The sequence below is a fragment of the Macaca thibetana genome, chromosome 11 (assembly GCF_024542745.1).
Source record: "Macaca thibetana thibetana isolate TM-01 chromosome 11, ASM2454274v1, whole genome shotgun sequence".
NCBI lineage: Eukaryota > Metazoa > Chordata > Mammalia > Primates > Cercopithecidae > Macaca > Macaca thibetana.
This window is the reverse complement of record NC_065588.1, coordinates 3770727-3790939: the sequence shown is the minus strand read 5'-3', so window position 1 is coordinate 3790939 and position 20213 is coordinate 3770727. Positions and strand designations below refer to the sequence as shown.

The window sequence follows — 20213 nt, the reverse complement described above, 5'->3', positions numbered from 1 at the left end:
GATTACAGGCGTGAGCCACCGCGCCCCACCTTGCCCATTTTTAAAAGTGGGTTGTTTTCTTATGAATGAGTTTTGAAAGTTCTTTATACGTTCTAGATAAAAACCCTGTATTAGATATGTGTTTTGTAAATACTTTGTCTCAGTCTGTGGCTTGCTTTTCGTTCACTTAAATTATATCTTTCAAAGAACAGATGTTTCCAATTTTGATGAAGACCAATTTGTCATATTTTTTTCAAATGAGTTGCACTTTTGTTATTATACCCAAGAAACTTTTGCCTACGCTAAGGTCACAAAGATGTTTCCTTCTTGAAGTTTTATGTTTATAGGTTTTACATTTAGGTCTATGATACATTGTAAGTTATTTTTTGTATATGGTACAAGGTGTGAATTAAAATTCTCTTTGCGGCCAGGCACGGTGACTCATGCCTGTAATCCCAGCACTTTGGGAGGCCAAAGCGGGCGGATCATGAAGTCAGGACATCAAGACCATCCTGGCTACGGTGAAACCCCATCTCTACTAAAAATATAAAAAATTAGCTGGGCCTGGTGGCGGGCACCAGTAGTCCCAGGTACTCGGGAGGCTGAGGCAGGAGAATGACGTAACCTGGGAAGTGGAGCTTGCAGTAAGCCAGAGATCGCACCAATGCACTCCAGCCCGAGCAAGACTCCGTCTCAAAACAAAAAACAAACAAAAAAAACTCTTTTTGCAAATGGATATTCAATTGTTTCAGTATCATTTGTTGGAAAAAACTGTGCTTTATCCTCTGAATTGCCTTGCATCTTTGCCAAAAATCATTTATATCCATGGGTCTATTTTTGGCTTCTCTGATCTATATTCTGTTCCATTTATCTGTTTGGATGTCTTTATGCCAGTATTGCTGTCTTGACTACTATAGCTTTATAATAAGTCTTGAAATCAGGTAGTGTTTGTCTTCCAATTTTGTTCTTCTTTTTCAAAGTTGTTTTGGCTATTGTAGGTTTTTCTCATTTTTGTGTGAATTTTAGATCAGGTTATCAATTTCTACGAATAAGCCTGGTGGGATTTTGACTGGAATTGAGATGAATCTATTGGACTTAGGAAGAAATGACATCTTAATAATATTGAGTCTCTCAATCCCATGAACATGGCGTGTCTCTCCATTTGTTTTAGGTCTTCTCTGTATTCTCATTGATATTTTATAGCTTTCAGTGTATAAGGATTACACATCCTTTGTCAGATATATTCATATCTCATATTTTTATACCCTTGCAAATGGTATTTTTATTTCAATTTTAATTTTTTATTGCTAGTATAGATAAATACAGTTGATTATCATATACTGAGTGTGTGTCCTGCAACCTTGTCTAATTCACTTATTAGTTATGGTAGCTTTTTGTGAATTTAGTCAGCTTTTTTATATAAGCACTCCTGCTGTCTGGGAATAAAGATAATTTAATGTCTTCCTTTCCAATCTGAATGTATTTTATTTCTTTTTCTTGCTCCATTGAACTAGCTAAAATCTCCAACACAATGTTGAATAGAAGTGGTAAGAACAGACATTCTTGTCTTTTTCTTGACCCCAGAGGCAAAATATTTGGTCTTTCACCCTTAAGTGTGATGTCAGCTGTTGTTGTTTCTATAGATGCCCGTTTTCATGTTGGGCCAGTTCCTTCCTGTTCCTAGTTCTCTTAGTTTTTCTCAGGAGTAGATGTTGTCAGATGCTGTTTCTGTATCTATTGAGATGATCAAAAGGTTTATCTTTTAAAATTTGTTAATATGGTGAATTATATTATTGATTTTTAAATGTTAAACCATTCTTGCCTTTCTCAGATAAACCCTGGTTGGTCAGGATTATCATCTTTTTATATGGCGTTGAACTCGATCTGTTACAATTCCCTAAAGAATGTTTACATCAGTGTTCATAAGGGATATTGGCCTATTTTTTTCTGTAATATCTTTGTTCAGTGTTGGTATCAGGGTAATGCTAGCCTCATATAATATGGTAGGAAGCATTTCCTACTCTTCAATTTTCTGCAAGAGTCTGTGTAGAATTGGTATTACTCATTCTTTAAATATTTGATAGAATTCATCAATTTAGCTCTGTGGACCTGAAGTTTTCTTGTGCGAAGATTTTTTGTTTAACTATCAGGTCAATTTCTTTAGCAGATATAGAATTATTCATGTAATCTGTCTCTCCTTGAGTGAGCTTTGGTATTTAGTGTTTTTCAAGAAATTGGTTCATCTAATCTAAATTGTCAAATTTGTTGGCATAAAGTTATTCATAATATTCTCTTATTAGCCTTTTAATATCTAGAGTATCTGTAATGATATCACCTCACATTGCTGATACTGTAATTTATATCTTCTCTCTTTATTGATCTTCTCAAGGAGCCAGTTGTTAGTTTTGTTGATTTTCTCCATTGCCTTTCTGTTTTCTATTTCATTTTTTCTTTTCTGATCCTTATTATTTTTTTCTCCCTACTTTGGGTTTAATTTGTATTTATTTTTCTTGTTTCTTAAGGTAAAATCTGAGGTCATTGATTTGAGCCCTTTCTTCTTTCCGAGTATATATGATTAGTGCTATCAATTTTTTCTTAGTACTGCTTTAGCAGTATCCCACAAAATTTGATATATTGTGATTTTTTTTCATTTAGTTCACTATACTTTTTCATTTCTCCTTTCCTTTTTTTTTTCTTTCGCCCATGGGTTGTTTAGAAGTGTTTAACTCTCTTTCCAAATACTTGGACATTTTCCAGAGGTCTCTCTGTTATTGGTTTCTAATGTAATTCCACTGTGGTCAGAGTACATACTTTGTACAAATTGAATCCTTTTAAATTCATTAAGACTGATTTTGTGCCCCAGAATATGGATTATCTTGGTCAGTATTCCACGTGTATTTGAAAAGTATATTTAGCTGTCGTTGGGTGGAATGTTCTATAAATGTCAATTAAGTCAAGATGGTTGATAGTGTTGTTCAAGTCATCTGTATCCTTATAGATTTCTGTCAACTTGTTTTATAAATTATTGAGAAAGAAAGTTATTGAAATCTTTGGATATCATTATGACTTTGCTGTTTTTCCTTGCAGTTCAATCAGTTTTTGCTTTGTGTATTTCGAAGCTCTGCTATTAGACACATAAATGTTTAGCATTATTATAGCATGTTGACCTTTTATCCATATGAAATGACTTTTTAATTCCCATTAATATTCTTCCTTCTGCAATCCGTTTTGCCTGATATTAATATGCAATATTCTCTTAACTAATGTTAATGTGTTATATCTTTTTCCAGCCTTTTACTTTTAACTGTTTGTGTCTTTATGTGTAAAACACATTTCTCGTAAGCAGGATATAGTTGAGTTTCCTCAACATAGGCAGTCTACCAAACTGTGCCTGTGTTTCCTAAAAACTCTTTAGACAATAAGACAGGGCAAACTTGGGGCTCATTTTGTTTCTTTCCTCTCTCTCTCAGGAGCAGAGCTTGAACTAGAGTAAGATGAGTGAAGCCCCTATGATAAAAAAAATTTAGGACAGAAATCACTGTCAGGTGCACAATTTTGCGAGCGAAAGCCTCCTTAGATTTTGTAACCTAAGCAGCTGACTCTTGGGCAGGTACTAATTCTCAGGGTTGTGTAAGCTCAGGGTTAGGTCCTGAGAGTAAATGTCTTTTAAAATCCTGTTCTGTAGGGGCTTCACTCAGCTCAGTATAGTCCTGCCCCTGCTTAAGGATTACCATCCTTCATTCCTGATGTCTCGTGTCTTGAAAACCATTTTTAAAGTTATATTCTCTCTGGATTTTTGGTTATTTCAATCGGAAGGGTAAATCCAGCCTCTGATCTACGTCTTTTCTGGAAACAGAAGTCTAGACTTACTCATTATAAGATAAAAATTCCACATATAGAGCTACCTGCCTGAAATAAAAATGCTTGCGGGCCGTCCTCTGAAGACTTCAGCAAAAGATTGGTCTTCCTTCACACAATGGTCAGTGAGTACCTACTGTGTACCATATTCTAGGCTAGAAACTGGTGGTAAAATCAGATAAGACATGTGCCTGTCTGCTGGTTGTTCATAGCTGACTTCTCTAGAACTACTAGTTGACTCTTTCATGTCATGCATCACCTGTTAACAGGTGGGCAGAGGTCGAGGGAAAGTGGTCTAGGGAAGATAGAAAGCCAGCAAGCATCAGATCTGGAACTAAGAAATCCTCTCTACTATTTCTCAGGCCCAGAGTGACTTGAGGGCTCACTTAAGGTCACACAGCTATTTAATAGTAGTTGATTGCCACAGAGTTTATTTAGGACTCAATCTAAAACATTTTCCCCCACTGTCAGTCACCATTATTGAAATCCCACCATTAGAGACTCTCAGAGACTCATTCATTAAGGGCAGGGACCATGTCCTACTCACTATGTCACCTAACACTATTTCTCAGTGTTAGCTCAGAGCTTGCTGCATAGTAATCAGTAGATGGAAATAAATGAATGGATGGATGAATGAATGAATTAAAGACGTTCCCGTTCAAATGATGAATATGCCTCTGGGAGGTGATTTAGATCAGTTGGGGATGAGTACCCTGTTAAGAGCAAGCCCGCACCTGGGTCTCAGGAAGGTGATGTGGTGTAGCAGAAGAGGTCTCTGATTGTGCTAGACTTTGATCCAAATTAACCTCTCCAAAATTCAGCTTCCTCATCTGTATGATGGGAATCCTAATTATACTTACCGTATGGGAGGATGTCAGGTTCAATAGGAGGAAGTATGGTAGGGGCCTGGCAAGAGAAAGCACTCAAGGAATGACAGATATTATTAATCTTGTCTCCTGGGAGCAGCAGGTGGGAGTAGGGTGGGGCCTACTGGGTGCAGAGACCTTGCAGATAGAGTCCCGGCAAGGTCCCAGGAAGACAACAGCCTGTTCTGCTCCTGTGCTATATTTACAGAAGCTCACGTTACCACCATCGTTATCCAAAAGCCCTTGCAAAGCCAGCACTGCATGCAGGTGGGTTGAACAATGCACATAAAAGCCACGAAGACACAGCCCTGCCTCCTCAGGCTTACATCCAAGGCAGCTCCCTCTGGGGAAGACAGAATAGAAATGTGAAATCTGCTTAGGATTCGGTGATGGTCAGTACACACACACAGGGATGACAAGAAAGAACATTTCCCGAGGACAGGGCTGGTCAGATGGGTCAGAGTGGGAATTACATGTTCAGCCACGCGGAGCGAGAGGTGTAGTCTGCTCTGCCCTGTCAAGGTCCTGTTACATGAAGTTCATTCCTGATGCCAGGAGCTCTTCCAGCTCTGGCCCCCAGCTCTTGACAAATCTGGTAAAGGGAAGATGGTCACTGAAATCAACAGATTTTTAGATTGCTTTGGACATGGTATAGCTGAGCCAGAGGCCCAGGGCCTGGTAATCAGAGAAACCTGCCTGGTGATTCACTTATTTTCCTCCTTTCTTACTCACATGGACACAGGAAATATGATCCAGGGCTTCACGTTCTCCAGCTTGCCACAAAATGCATGACAGTGCATATCTCTATTTTTAAATCCAAATGTGATCATGTATTTAAAATTTGGACCTATTCTGCTTCCAAAAAGTCTTCAGATGGAAAAAAACAATCCAAGGATGTTATTATTTCCTTTTATCCCATGAACTCAGTTTTTTATTAATAACATTTACAATTAATAGCATTTTATGATGTGGGGATTTCACAGACTTACAGATGATCAGAACTAGAAGGGACCTTAATGATAAACAGGTCCAGTCTCCTCATACGGGTAAGGATACTGAGGCCCAGTCAGGTACCGACTTGTTCAAGGTCATATAAGCAGCAGTGGAGTCCAGACTGGAAGCCAGGTTTCTGTATGCTGTCTTCCACATCACATTGCAAGATACCCTCTGAAAACACTCCTTCAGGGTCTTTAAGGTCTGATTGAGGTGTATGATTTGTGATTCTTTTTGGGCTGAAAACAGCCTTGGGCATCACCAAACCAGGCCTGGCAAGTCCTGTGCAACATGAAGCTCCTTGATAATGGGGCACATTTTCTCCTACTTAAACTGCAGAGCTCACAGCTGTGGCAGAGGTCTATGACATTGAGTAAGAGCTCACCAAGAACCGATTGACTGTGAATGATGTAGGAGCAAGTGCATCTGCCTGAGGAGAGCTTTCCACCCTCGGCAATGCTGAGGAGTCACGACAGGGTGGGATTAAGATCATACAAGTTATACAAGCTTGGATTGCCATCTCAGCTTTTGTAGTAATTTGTTGTGTGATATTGGGCAAGTCACTCAACCTCTCTGAGCCTTAGTTTTCACATTGCTAAAATGAAGATGATAATGGCTATGTCAGAGAGATGTGAGAATTACATGGAAAAAATGTATATAGAGGCCATGGCATGGTGTCTAAGTGAACGCTCTATAAATGGCAGCTGGTCTCTCAGGATCTGTTTTGTTGTTGTTTGGTTGTTTAAATTGGGAGAAATTATTTTTGGGCTTCCCCTATTCCATCTCCTTTCAATCTGGAGATGTCTGTCTTCTTTCTGCACTCTTCCCTTCTCCCGTTGATGGACTTGCCGATCTATTAGTGATCATGGAATATTTTCCCCTTGTCCTGAGCTTTTGCTAATTAAGAGGTGGTTGCTAAGAGATGCCTGGACACACTGGTGGGTGGCTCTGTGCTTCCTTCTCATCCCCTCTTGTTCTTTTTCAGCCTCACTCCAACCCACCACACCCACTTCTCTCTCCCATTTTCCATGTTCAGGTTCTGAAAAAGACTTCAAGAAACTGACTAATCTCAATGGCTGCCCCTGATGGGAGGGTAGTCTCCAGACCCCAAAGACTCGGTCAGGGGTCTGGCCGGGGGCCAAAGGGGCGTGGAGCCTGCCTGCATCCCCTGGACAGCCTGGAGCAGAAGGAGACTCAGGAGCAGACGCCGGGCCAGCTAGACATGCTGAGGAAGGCACAGGAATTCTTTCAGACCTGTGATGCTGAAGGCAAGGGCTTCATTGCCAGGAAGGATATGCAGGTAAGTGGGGTCCCCGGTAGGTCTGCCCACCGAGAATGCCAAATGTCTCCCTGTCTCGGGTTAGAGCTTGCCCCATGGGAGGTCACATCCTTAACAGAAAAGGTGCCATCAGTTCTGTCTTGGAAGGAGAGGTCTGACCAAACTCTACTAGGAACCGGACCTCCTGGGTTCATTCTATTTCTGGCCTTTACTTGCTGTCAGACTCCAGGGCTCTTTCCTCTCTGCCTCGGTAACTTTCCGGGATTGTGGGAAATGATAATAGTAACATAAGGGACTTAAGTAAGACACAGAGAAGAACCTTCTGAAACTGAAAGTAGAAAGGCACCAACTTGAGTTATAACAAAGTCATTCCTGCTGTCTGTGCCTTAGGAATAGGTACAGTGTCTCCCACAACCTGGGAGGAAGGCATTTCTGAGGTTGTCTTATCCGTCTCTCACCTTCAAACCCAAACACACTGCACTCTCCTGAAGAGATTCTCCAGAGAGATGGTGTGCAGAGCATCAGTGCACACCATTGCCTAGTGCAGTGCCCGGCAGCCTTTTTATAAAGGTCCAGAGAATAAGTATTTTCCGCTTTGTGGACCTTACAGTCTCTATCACAGCTACTCGTCTCTGCTTTTGCAGCACAAAAGCATCCATAGGCAATACGTGAACAAATGAGGGTGCCGTGTTCCAATAAAACTTTATGGACAAGGAAGTTTGAATTTTATATAATTTCCGTGTGTCACCAAGTACAGTTATTCTTTTGATATTTCTTTTTGACCATTTAAAAATGTAAAAACCAGGCTTAGCTCACTAGCCACACCAAAATAGGGGATTGCTGGGTTAGCCCAGGGGCAGAGTTTGCCCACTCCTGGTCTGGTGCCTTTCTTTCTTTAGTTTCACAAACTTCTCAGTGTGTAACTGAAGTGTGTTATGCCGCAGTCAGGATTTCACTTGAACGTGGGTGAATAAAACACAGACTCCACTAGAGTACTTTCAAAGCAGCTCTTTTCCCCTCCGTCTTTGTGTCACTCACTCCATCAGAGTAGTTTTTGAAGGGACGCATCCCTGTGCTGTTGGAGGAAGCACAATGGCTAGGCTCTCTTTAAGTCTAGTTCTTTAGAATATACCAAAGTCGGGCAATGAAATGTAGAGACCGTCATTAGGCTCAGCCCCATCTCTGCTTGTGCATGTGAGCTCTGAGGTATGGAGGCTATGAAAGGAGCCTTGTGACCCTAGGTGAAGTGTGGCAGTTCTTCCTCTCCCTGGCCCCATGTGATGGTGTTCTTATGCTTCTCCCGGCGCTCTTCCACTGTCCACCTGGTGCACGAATTGAGGGAGAAGACCTGGGGAACAGCACCAGCTCAGCCCACACATGAGCCCAGCCCACCCTTCTTTGCAGTGATGACTCCCCCAGTAAGTTTCTGTCCCCAAAACCCAGTCCCCAAAGCCTCACCACGTGGAAGGCCAGATTCAGTGTGTTTTGAGGAAACCTTTGACAAACCCCTGTCTGTGAACTTCGTAATTGGCATTCACAGGTCTGCGGTAGCGGTGGTTGGTGGTGGTGGTGGTTTCAAAATCAGGCCTAACTTTTGATTATTCCCTCTAGAAAGAAAGAAAAGGAAATTCACATTTATGGAGGGTCAACTCTGGGCCACATGTGCTGTGCCACTCAGCACTCTTGCTGTATATAACCGAACTCTCATTGAGCCCCACTCTTTAATGAAGGATGAGGAGTCATGGAGAATTGCAACTAGGTATAAATTTTTAAAGAAATCACTTGTATTTGACTTGAAATATAGTCAGAAACATTAAGTCCCAGAAATACTGACTCCGCCTTCCTCCCCAGTCCCCACTCCTGATCCAGGCAGGAGGACGCCTGAACCAACAAGCCGTCAAGCCAATAACTTGGCATCCATGGCATTTATTTCCGCTGTCTACTTAATTTTCTGATGCTTTTCTGAACCTGTGGTCAATGAAGCATTTGAAATGTTTAGTTCTTCCGGCTGGCAAGTGCTGTCAAGAGAGGGAACAGAGCATGTTATTTAAGCACCATCTCTGGCTGCTTCCGCTGGCCACCTCTGAAGGAAGATAGGCTGGGGGAGATGCATGAAGAAGAAGAAAGACGGGGCTTCTCATGGTCAGCCGTGGCTCTCTGCAGAAAGTCCCCATGCCCCTTGGTCCTCCTGCAGCAGGTCCTCCAAGCATCTGTGCTGTCGGCTTCTCACTTCCACATGGGGCCGTGGTGTACATGTGGTCACCGCCTTTGGCTGGTGTCCAACTTCCTGGGCCTGGGCACCACCGCCTTTTTTACCTTAGGCTTCCAGCACAGCATCATGGGAACTGGAAGGGAAAGAGCACATTTTTCGTACACATACAAATTCAGAAAGCAGGAAAGGTCCTTGACAGCAGAGAGTGGTCTTCGAGGAAGGAGAGGCCACAGGCCAGGTGGGAGGAAGAACACAGGAGGCTGAGGAGCTAATGGAGAAGCCAAGTGGGAAGAAAGTCACAGACAGGGAGAGGGAGATGGGGAGAGGATGGGCAGGAGATCTCTCTGAGAAAACCTAGAGCCTCAAAAGCCCTGTTTCCCTGAATTTTTTGGAGGAGTAAAAGGATTATCTACCAACACCAAGCACCTGCCTCCCCAACACTGCCCAGAATTCTTGGCTATGCCAAACTTAAGAGTCATTTAGGAGTTGGCAAACTAACCAAATCTGGGCCACTACCTGTTTTTGGAAGTAAAGTTTTCTTGGAGCACAGATGTGCTCATTCTTTTATGTGTTTTCCATGGCTTCTTTCACACTGCAGTGGCAGAGTGAAGTAGTTGTGACAAAGACCGAATGGCCCACACAGCCTAAAATATGCACTCGCTGTGGCTGTTTTCAGAAAAAGCCAGCTAACTCCTGATTTAGGTTAACTAGAAAACTTTAAAAGATTTTTATAGCAAATTAACTTGGGTTTTAATCCTCAATCTGCAACTTGCTAGTAATACGAATGTGTGTGAATCTCTTAACCCCTCTAGGCTACAGTTTCTCAGCTGTGAATTATTTATAGCTACCTCCCAGCATTAAAAGAGAATTGAATGAGCTTAAGCATGTAGCACACTCAGCCCTGAGACTGGGACCTGGAAATCCCTGGAAATGCACTGTGTATGTGCCACGTCTTAGCCCAGTCCCTGATGTCCTCTGCACTGTGATTGTGTTTAACTGTGGTAAGATACAGATAGCACACAATTTACCATCGTAACCATTTTTTAAGTGTGCAGTTCAGTGACATTAAGTACTTTCACTTTCTTCTGCAACCGCCATTATCATATATCTACAGAACTCTTTTTATCATGCAAAACAGAAACTCTGTGCCCATGAAACAATGTCCTCATTTCGCCTACTCCCAGCCCCTGGCAACCACCGTTCTATTTTCTGTCTCTCTGAATTGGACTACTCAAGGTATCCTATATAGGTGGATTTATATAATATTTGTCCTGTTGTGACTGGCTTAGTATAAAGTCCTCAAGGTTCATCTGTATCACAGCATGTGTCAGAATATTTTTAGTCAGAATAATATTCCATTGCATGTATATACCACGTTTTTTTCCTCCATTCCTTTGTCAGTGGATACTTGGGTAGCTTCCACCTGTTGACTGTTTGTGACTAATGCTGATATGGACATGGATGGGCAACTATCTGTTCAAGTCCTTGCCTTTTATTCTTTGGGGTATATACCCAGAAGTGAAATTGCTGGATTATAGGATAATTCTATTTTATAAATTTTTTGAGGAGACACCATACCATTTTATACAGTAGCTACACCATCACATTGCAGTTTTAAGGTGCAAGTTGTCTGTCCTGTCTTAGAGAAAAGAAACGGGCATTTCTACTGAAAAGGGAATCTTCCACTCATATCCAGCTGCTGTTATTTTTGTGTCCAATCTACATGAGTGGCGGCAATTTTGCCTCCCGGAGGACATATGGCAATGCGTCATGTTCACGACTACGCCAATTGTCATGCTTCGGGATAGGTTCCAGCCCGTACTGAGGTCCAGAGGAAGTGGGTGGATCAGCAGAAACAACACTCGGGGTCATAGGCAGGTGAATATGGTTTTATTCAGCAGCAGCTTTCATCAACAGCTTTCTCACACTGTCCGCCCTGTCTTGGCTACTTAATCCGGCGGCCCCCACACACAGCTTCATGGCCCGCTCTCCCTTGCCTTCAGGGTCAGCAGCTTCATTAACTCTTTCTTTGGGCGTGTGTCCTGGCTCCCCGCAATCTGTTTGCAATGACAGACAGCTCTGACTCTCTCTCTTTTTCTGTGGGCACAAGCGCAAGCATTGCCTGCACATTGTCAACGGGACAGTTATACCTTTTACAGACAATAGTGGTGTACAGCCAAGTGATGGCCTTCTCATGTTATGGCTATATGGCTGTGATAACCAGTGGAATTATACGCCTGCGCTCTAAACTCGCTGAGTCACGGAGGATGTATAATTCTACCACGGTCTATCCTTGACCAAAGCACAGCCAAGTTCCTTACACAATGTATGGAGACGTTTTTTATTGAAACGACTGGTGAGGGAAGTGCTGCCAGCGTTTAGCAGGCAAAGGCTAGGGATGCTGCTGTATATCCTATAATACACAGATTGGTCCCTCCCCGTCTCCCTTAACCAAAAATCGTCCATTCCAAAATGTCAGTAGTGCCGAGATTGAGAAACTGGCCTATACCCCGTAATCAGCCCAAGCCAAGCACATGAAGGTGCAAAGCAGGATAAAGGTTGATGCTGCCCCCGCACCTCCCACTCTCGTCCTAAAGAGATTTGGGATAGCTGAACTGTACCACAGGGAAGAGGGTGGTTGGTGCTGGAATGGCGTCTGAAAAGAATGCTGTGAATGCCCCAAAAGGAGGGACAGTGTCATTCTGGACATAAAAAATGGATATCTTCTGATTTTCTCCTTAATAAAAATGCCATGGAAGCATGTTTGAAGCTGTGCAACCATATGCTTTAAGCTACGTGGGGTGTGTTACTGGGCTGGTGACCAGGAAGGTAAAGGAGTCTGGCTGGAGTGCAACCAAAGACACCACTCTCCATGGCTCTGGGGCATGAACTCTCAGTACTGCTGCTGTAGATGCTCCATGTTCCAGGTTCTGGAAGGCTGCCAGTCACTATGAGTCTTGCTGAGAATTAGCAGTTGGGCTGGTCAGGATCTGGAGTGTGCGAGGTCTAGACCAGCACTCTGTACATGGGAGCTCAGGGTCTCCTGCCGTTGCTCTCAGTCAAGCGCTTATCCATGCCTTCCTTCAACACTTATCTAAACAAACACGAGTTCGTGTTTGTCAGCATTGGGCTAGATCCTGGGGACACAACAATGCCTAATGAATGAGGTCCCTGTTCTCAGAGCACTGAGGGAGCAGACATTCATCAACGAATCACATCTGTCAGCATATGAAATGCTCATCAAGATAAGACTTATGAATGAGAGAAAGGTAGTCTGGGGAGCTTGCGTAACCTGACCTAACCTGGGGAGTTGCAGAGGCCTTAGGGAGGAAGCGATGCCGGAGATGAGAGTGAAGAGTGAGGCTGGTGTTTAAAGGAGTTCTCAAGAGCTCCTAGTATGGATAGGAAACTGGGTTCCTCCTCGTGCCTCTCGTTTTCCCTGGCCCGCCCTTCCAGGTGCGCGAAAAGCTGTGAGTGCCACAGGATCTCTGGAAGGCTGGGTCTTGGTGGTGCTGGCAAGGGAGACTGTGTTCTGCTTTTGGTGGTGCTGGTAGGTGGGTAGGTGTGGGCGGTAATGACGGTGAGGGAATAACAGAATGAATGCACTGGAGAACTATTACACAGTTGCTTAAGCCCTGGATGGAAAATCAGTTCTTTTCCCAGCTGTGGTCTCCACTGTGACTTTAGGCTAATCTCAGAGCCTCACAGGCTTATTGCACAGTGGAATAAATCAGCTTGCTCCCCTCCACCCTGCTTATCTCACTTAGTTAAAAATGTAGGCCAGGTGCGGTGGCTCACACCTGTAATCCCAGCACTTTGGGAGGCTGAGGCAGGTGGATCAAAAAGTCAGGAGTTCAAGACCAGCCTGGCCAAGAGGGTAAACCCCTGTCTCTACTAAAAATACAAAAATTAACTGGGCGTGGTGGTGGGTGCTTGTAGTCCCAGCTACCCGGGAGGCTGAGGCAGGAGAATCGCTTGAACCCGGGAGGTGGAGGTTGCAGTGAGCCAGATCACACTACTCTACTCCAGCCTGGGTGACAGAGCGAGACTCCATCTCAAAAAAATAAAAATAACAAAAATAATGTAAACAGTACCAGGGGACCATACCAGAACAAGCTGGTTTTCTGTAGCTCTGCAGGCCCTGAGCAGAGTGATAAATAAGAGATAATTATGGTTATTAAGACTAAAAGATTTTTCAAGGAGGGCCAACGAAACAAGGTTAAAGAATCAGATGTAGTGCAGTTGCAGAGAAGGCCGAAGAAGCACTCAGCGCTAATTTGCCAGGACATGAAGAGTAAGAATTACTTGGAACCTATAATATTGCTTTCCCCATCTTCGCTGACAACAAAAGGAGGAAACTGGCTTGAGATGTAGACAAGAAGGACTGGGATTAGACAACAGGGGGATTTGGGGTTGGAAGTGCTGCTGGATCCAGGAATGGTGCCTAAGGTGAGCTGTGAACTAGCCTCTCCTGGTTCATGCTAACAAGAGAAAAGTGTGTGGGGTGTTTGGGTGAAAGGCATGTTGAGGGTCCCGTTGATCTCTGGAATTTTCTTGCAGCTCATTTCTTGCTCCAGCCCAGTGTGAGAGACCACATTTTGAATCAGATCCAGCAATCCTAGGCTGAGGGTGGGGAAGGAGGAAGGATTATCCCAAGGAAGGAATGTGAGCCTGACAGGAGCTTGCGCTTTTACCCTACCTCAGGTGTGATGCTTTTTATTTCCAATGATGCTAATAAAATCCCTGCTTGCAAAATTGACTCTCTCCTTACCCTGTGTTCTTCTACTGTAGCTTTTCAGACAGCTGGTTTATGGATTGTTGATAAGTCAGAGATTCTGCTGAATGCTAAGCAGATATACTTCTAGAATCTTTGCACACTCTCTCTCACTCTCCTTCCTTTTTTGAAAAGCCCATTCATATTTAATTCGATTCTTCTAAATGGCTTCCACATCAGCCTGTCTTCGCACTTTATAATGCGTCGTAGTCTCTCTTAATGCATGTACCTGCCAAATTAAGCTTTATGGCTTATCCGCTAGAACTGCCATAGGATCAAGCCAAGTGTTCTTGCCAGTTATGTTATGGGCTTTCGCACCTCCCAGCTCTTTTTTATTGTTGAGGTTGGTATGTACCTTTCTTCTTACAAAGCCCTGTATTCACTGTCTTCAGCTGTCAGTCACTTGCACACTGGCAATTTTGCAGTTACCTCTTAGGTAGCTGGGAGGAAGGGAGATGGTAGGCTGAGAGATAATGAACTCTCTGGGGAGTTCTCATTTGGAGACCTAGATTGTTTGGCTGTGAGGGGACACTTGCTTCAACTATGCAAATTAGCCTTGGCCTGAGGCCGTTGCATATCAGGCAGAAGGCCAGAAGGGAGCAGCAACAGCTCAGCTACTTTGCTCTTGGGCCATCAGCTGGTCTCTGCCCTTCCCTCCTTGTGAGGTCTGAGTCTGTTCTAGACTCAAATCCAATGATGACCTCCTCCAAGGGGGACTGTCTTGTCCAGTCCCCCTTTAACACACAAATACTCTTGGGGGCTTGATACCTTAAGCCAATGGCAGTTGAGATCTTATTAGGAATTCCTTACCAGTCAGCCGGGAGCCGGAGTGGAACCTGGACTCAGGGCCTGGGTGTGGGTCACTCAGAGGTAGGAAGGGGGATTATCCCATATCCCCTCAGAGCTCAAGGACCAAAATGTGTGTCTGCAGACACTTACAAATGCAGTGCTGAGGCACTGGGACACCAGGGGCCTCCAGCAGGAGAGGCCTTTAAAAGTAAATGACCCACCCCGCATCATGGTACGGGAGAGGAAAGGGGGCTTAGGGAGAGCAGGGAAGACAGGGTTTGAAGCCTGGCTCTGCCACGCACCCCTTGAGGGGCCTCAGTGGGCCATGAGTCTCTCTCTGTCTTTCTGCCTCCCTGCTACTTTTTGTTGAATGCTTTCTCTATGCAGGCACTGTTACATGCTTTACATTCATGATTGCAATTAACTTTATAACACTACGCCGTGTGGCTATTATCCTGAAAGTATTTGGTCCCGTACAGTTTGAGTCCTTTACAGATGTTGAGAGTGCTGGCTTTGGAATCAGAGCTGGATTTGACTCCTGGCTATGTCATTACTAGCCATGTGACTTTGGAGCAGGTAATTTCACCTCAAACTTCATCTGTAAAACAGCGATAATAGTGCCTAGCTCAAAGCGTTGTCATGGGAATTAAATGCAGATAGATAGATAAATGCATATTTACATATTTATTTATGAATCACCTAGCAAATGGCCTAGTACATTAGTAGGCACCCAATCAATGGTAGTTGTGCCAGCATGGAAAGGAGGAGGGGGATGGTGAAGCAGTCTGGATGCAGAAGCTTGCTACTGGCTTTTGTAGCCTGGGCCGAACTCTAGACACTTTCTGGCAGAAGACTCTGCAGTCCCAGGTCACCCCCGCCACTGGTGAGTGTCAGTATTAACCAGTACACTCTGGATTGTTTTCAGAGGCTGCATAAGGAGCTACCGCTCAGCCTGGAGGAACTGGAGGATGTGTTTGATGCCCTGGATGCTGATGGCAATGGCTATCTGACCCCAGAGGAGTTTACTGCTGGATTCAGTAAGTTCTGATGGGTGCTGGGGACCGCAGGGTTATGGGTCTACTTAGCACTGTTTAAGGTGCATTCCTGTTCCCTCTAGACCTGGGGGGCAGGTAGTAAAGCTTTCCTGCCCTCCTTTCAGGGACCTGGAGCTCAAGGTCTCCAGGCTCTGGATTGCTTGGGCCTCCTCACATGCCTGTCTCAACTGCTGACATTGCTGCTTGCTCAGTGCCCACTGCGCTGCCATTAGCAAGTTCCCTGCCACTGGGACTGGCAAGGGAGATGGATGGAAGCTCTGCAGAAGGCATAGCATCAAAGGGGGAGCTGTGATGAGATTTGCAGCCTCTCCTTTTCTGCCCTCATAGAAAAATGGCCAAAAGGTGGGACGACTGGATGGCTCATTCCAACCCAAGTCTGGCTGAATCTTCCAGGTTGAGGGATAACAGCTATCAGAGGAATTTCTAGAAGGTTTGAACAGACTAGCCACTCTCAAGGTAACCAGGAGGAAGGAGAATTGAGATCTATGAACAATATAAAGAAACCAGACACACTATCCTATCAGATACATCAAAGGCAAATTTTACCACACATCTGCCTCATGTGTGGGGGCATATAATTTTCTAGTAAGTATCTGATGCCTTTCCTGACCTTCAGGAGCTTCTAATTGACTTGGGAGGATAAGACAGAGTGCTGTAATACTGGACAGTATGCGTATGGAGGAAGTACACTGCAAACTGTTAAGGAGCTTATAGATGTGAAGTCTAGTGATGCGAGCGGGAGCCTCTGCAGTCAGGGTGCTGGAATGCAGTGCAGGGAAAGGCCTTGTTGCTTAAAGAAGAAATCAACAGAGGTGCGTTCTAAGCCAGATGTCAAGGGACTGAGAACCACAAAGGAGCACCATACTTGTCTTGCGTTCTGCCGTTCCCAGATCCTAGCATCACTGGTGGGGTGTTTGTGGAAGTGGAAAAGACACAGAATCTGGAACGTGTCCACGGACCTACATCCATGGATCTTCACTGGAGGGGCTTTCCCTTTCCTTCTCTCAGATGAACCTTCAGTGATTCCTGGCGGGTCAGAAAGCTGAACTCTTCCTGGGGGGGTCGGTCTAATTCAGATCCTTGTGCCCTGCACCCCCTAGGTCACTTCTTCTTCAGACAGAATAACCCAAGTCAGGAAGATGCAGGTGAGCAGGTGGCCCAGCGCCACAAAGAGAAGGTGTATCAGTCCAGAGGGAACGAGGATCTGGGAGACGTGGGCGAAGACGAGGAAGCCCAGTTCCAGATGCTGATGGACAGACTTGGAGCCCAAAAGGTTTTGGAAGAGTAAGTGGTGACAGTGATTTGTAGAATGGAGACCAACCCGAGAGGAGCCTCTTCCTGTGTCCATTCAACAATTAACCTTTGTTAACCACGTGGTGTCGGTCCCTGCACTGGAATGCAGTGCAGGGAAAGGCCCGTTGGTTCTGCCAGTGGGGGGCCTGTCCTTTGTGATGACCTGACTGCGTGTTGGGCTCTGTCTCTGCTTTTTACTTTATTTTTCCGTAGGAAACATTCCTATTCTCCTCTCCCACCCCCGCACCTTCCTCACTCCCGGCCATGCGTTATCCCGCAGTCCTTGGCTCAGCCTTGCTCCCCATGGGGCACTCACACATCAGAGGTCTGTACCACGCCCTCAGGGTTTTTCAGGGAGTTCTCACTAAGGCTTCCTGTCACTGTCAGCTCCCCAGCATCTTTACCTCTCCTGGGTCTCTACAGCTACGGTGCCTCCCAGCTGCCCCAGCTCTGGGCGCCTTCCTGGCAAAAGCCCATCATGTAGCAGCATTTGCACACTGTGTCCCCAGCACACCAGGCTTGTGAAGCAAGCCAAGGTGGGAAATTAACCTGTTTTTAGCAGGCCACTACTTGGAAAATTTTAGAAGGCTGAGATCTCAAACAAAACATAATTACCCCTCCACCTTTTTTTTTTCCTAAAAAGTGCTTTGGAATAGACACATGGATCTAAGCCCTGACATTGAAGTAAAGTAAAATGAAATAAGCAAAATGTGATGTTATAGCTAGTAGAAACCAAACAGAGGGCCTGAAAAGCATGTAATACCTTCTGCCCCTTTAGCCTCTGCCTTTGGCCTTTTTGTTTTGGGGTCTCTAGATCTTGGGCTAGGTGTGTGTTTCCTGCAGGGTGGGAATGCCCTACTGATTGCAGCTGACGTTTCCTGAGCTTGGGAAGAGAAGGGGCTATGGTGGGAAATGATAAAGAGGAGGCAAGAGAGAAGAGGCCTATATATGATTTGCAGGACGAAGCTCTGTGAATTTTTCAGCAAACAATTTGGTAGACGGTGGCAGAATTGGGAAAGGCTGGCAAAAGCGTGTTCCAGGCAAGAAAGGGATAGGCAAGGGCCTAGGAAAGATCCTGGTGGGGGTGCTACACAGGAAGTGGATCTCAAGACCAGCAGCAGTAGCAGCGTTGCTGAAGGCCTAGAAGGGGCTGCAGCAGGTGTGGATCACAGAGGGTGCGGCTGGGCCAGTGGAGGGGGCACAGGTGGGTGGGAAGTTCATTAGTCATACACCTGACCCAGCTTCTCCAAGGACAAAAGGCCAGAGCACAGAGACCATTCCTGGTGACAATGTGACACCTCCTTCTGGAGAAAGGGGAAGGAGAAGGCAGTGCAGGTGAGCTGAGGTGCTGTAATGGAAGGAAGGGGCCTCTCCACCCAGTCCGCACTGCAGGGCAGCAGCCTTCCTGGCTGGGTTCTCAATTAGAGTCCACCAGACGTGACTCTGAGGACCTATAGCAAAGGCAAGTACAGAACTGAGCCAAAATGAGATGTCCTGAAGAAGAGGAGGTTTTGTGGAGGTTTCCAGAGTGGTCTGTAAAAACTGATACACAGAAGATGGCGGCCAGCCCCTTCCATCCTCACCAAAGTGGGCTTAGGTTGCAGCATGAGGGAAACATTCATGGCTGTGAGACCTCAGATAGGGAAATAGAAAAGGCTATGAAGATTTGAGGGCTCTTTGAAGATTTTGCTCACTGAAATGATTTGTGTGTTGTTCTGGAAGCAGTGAAATGGATTGATAAACCTCCCAGAATCCCTTTTAGCCTATACTCCCGTATCCTCCCAGGAGGGGTGGCCTTGGTGTGTTCTAGAAGTTTGAGACTGGACATCTGCACTTTGGCTTTTCTTGGTGGCCTGATTGGCTGAGTGATTTGACAGCTTAGTGAGCATTGGCTTGTTTTTCATCAAAAGTTGGAAGACTTGTCCCTTTCCCAGAAATCTGGGGCAAGATGTTGTTGCCATGACTAAGTAGTTCAAAGAGTGTTGAAAGATGAGCAGGTGGGTCTGCAAATCTCGCTGGGACTTTAGCTCGGTTGGCTCCAACAGGAACCTGGCAGGTGTGGACAGACAGACCTAGGCTGGCAAGGTGAACCTTGATTTTACAATGCGTTTACTTCGTGATGGCATGTCTCAATTCGTTTGGTTTGCTGTAATACACTGCCATAGATGGGGTACTTTATAAATAACCAAAATTTCTTTCTGGCAGTTCTGGAAGCTAGGAAGTTCAAGATCAAGGTGCCAGCAGATTTGCTGTCTGATGAGGTCACATTTCCTCGTTCACAGACAGTTGTCTTCTCACTGTATCCTCATATGGCAGGAAGGGTGAATGAGCTGCTTCTGGACTCTTTTATAAGGGCACTAGTGCCATTCGTGAGGGCTCTGCCTTCATGATCGAATCACCTCTCAAAGTCACCTTCTGATACCATCACGTCAGGGTTAGGATTTAAACATATGAATTTGTAGGAGATATAAACATTCAGACCACAGCAGGGAACAACCTGCCACAGGGATGGGAGGTCACCATGGTGTCTCTCTGAGATCCTCTTATTTCTGAACCCTTTGTCACATCTAAATTTTACCTGTAGGATGAAATAAGACCCCCCACAACATGTTGTGTGTGTGTTGTGGGGCAGGGAGGAATGGAACTCATTCTGAAAAACAGAGAGGCTCCTTACCTCCTCTTCTCCCATTTCCCAGATTCACCCATGCCATCCAGTACAGTGCAAGATTTACAGTAGATCATAATAAATACTTGTTGCGTTCATAAGGAAATGGGTGGGTGGATGGATGGATGGATGGATAGATGGATGGTCTAAATAAGTAGGCGGATGCTTGGATGGGATAGTAATAAGGAAATGGGTGGGTGGATGGATGGATGGATGGATGGATGGATGGATGGTCTAAATAAGTAGGCAGATGTTTGGATGGGATAGAAGAAAGAACTGGTGGAAGTGATGGATCAAGGAAAGGAGGGAGAGAGGGATGAAGTGTTAAAGAGATGACCAGATAACTGATCAGAGGTGGGCCTGTTTCTCAGTGGTCCTCTTCTCTGCTGGGTGCAGAGAGTAATGTCCATTCCCCAAGAGCATTGCTAGCATGGCATTATTGAATATCAC

General features: G+C 44.9%; 3 protein-coding genes across 5 annotated transcripts in view; 1 reads left to right on the top strand and 2 right to left on the bottom strand.

Annotated features, from left to right (window-relative positions):
• TIGAR (TP53 induced glycolysis regulatory phosphatase) overlaps positions 1-20213 on the bottom strand; it is a 1172566-nt gene that overhangs the window by 631659 nt on the left and 520694 nt on the right. The window lies entirely within an intron of this gene.
• The window catches only part of CCND2 (cyclin D2), a 734493-nt gene that overhangs the window by 593340 nt on the left and 120940 nt on the right, over positions 1-20213 (bottom strand). The gene's annotated exons all lie outside the window — the stretch shown is intronic.
• The window catches only part of CRACR2A (calcium release activated channel regulator 2A), a 119203-nt gene that overhangs the window by 29218 nt on the left and 69772 nt on the right, over positions 1-20213 (top strand). For 2 of the 3 annotated variants that reach the window (XM_050750148.1, XM_050750150.1), the window contains exons 3-5: positions 6733-6996; positions 15676-15787; positions 16906-17089. In XM_050750148.1, the coding sequence (XP_050606105.1) occupies positions 6769-6996; positions 15676-15787; positions 16906-17089 (524 nt within the window). In that variant the 5' untranslated portion in view covers positions 6733-6768. Of the gene's footprint in view, positions 1-1286; positions 6997-15675; positions 15788-16905; positions 17090-20213 lie in introns of those variants that run through there. The other variant, XM_050750149.1, reaches the window with a different exon arrangement.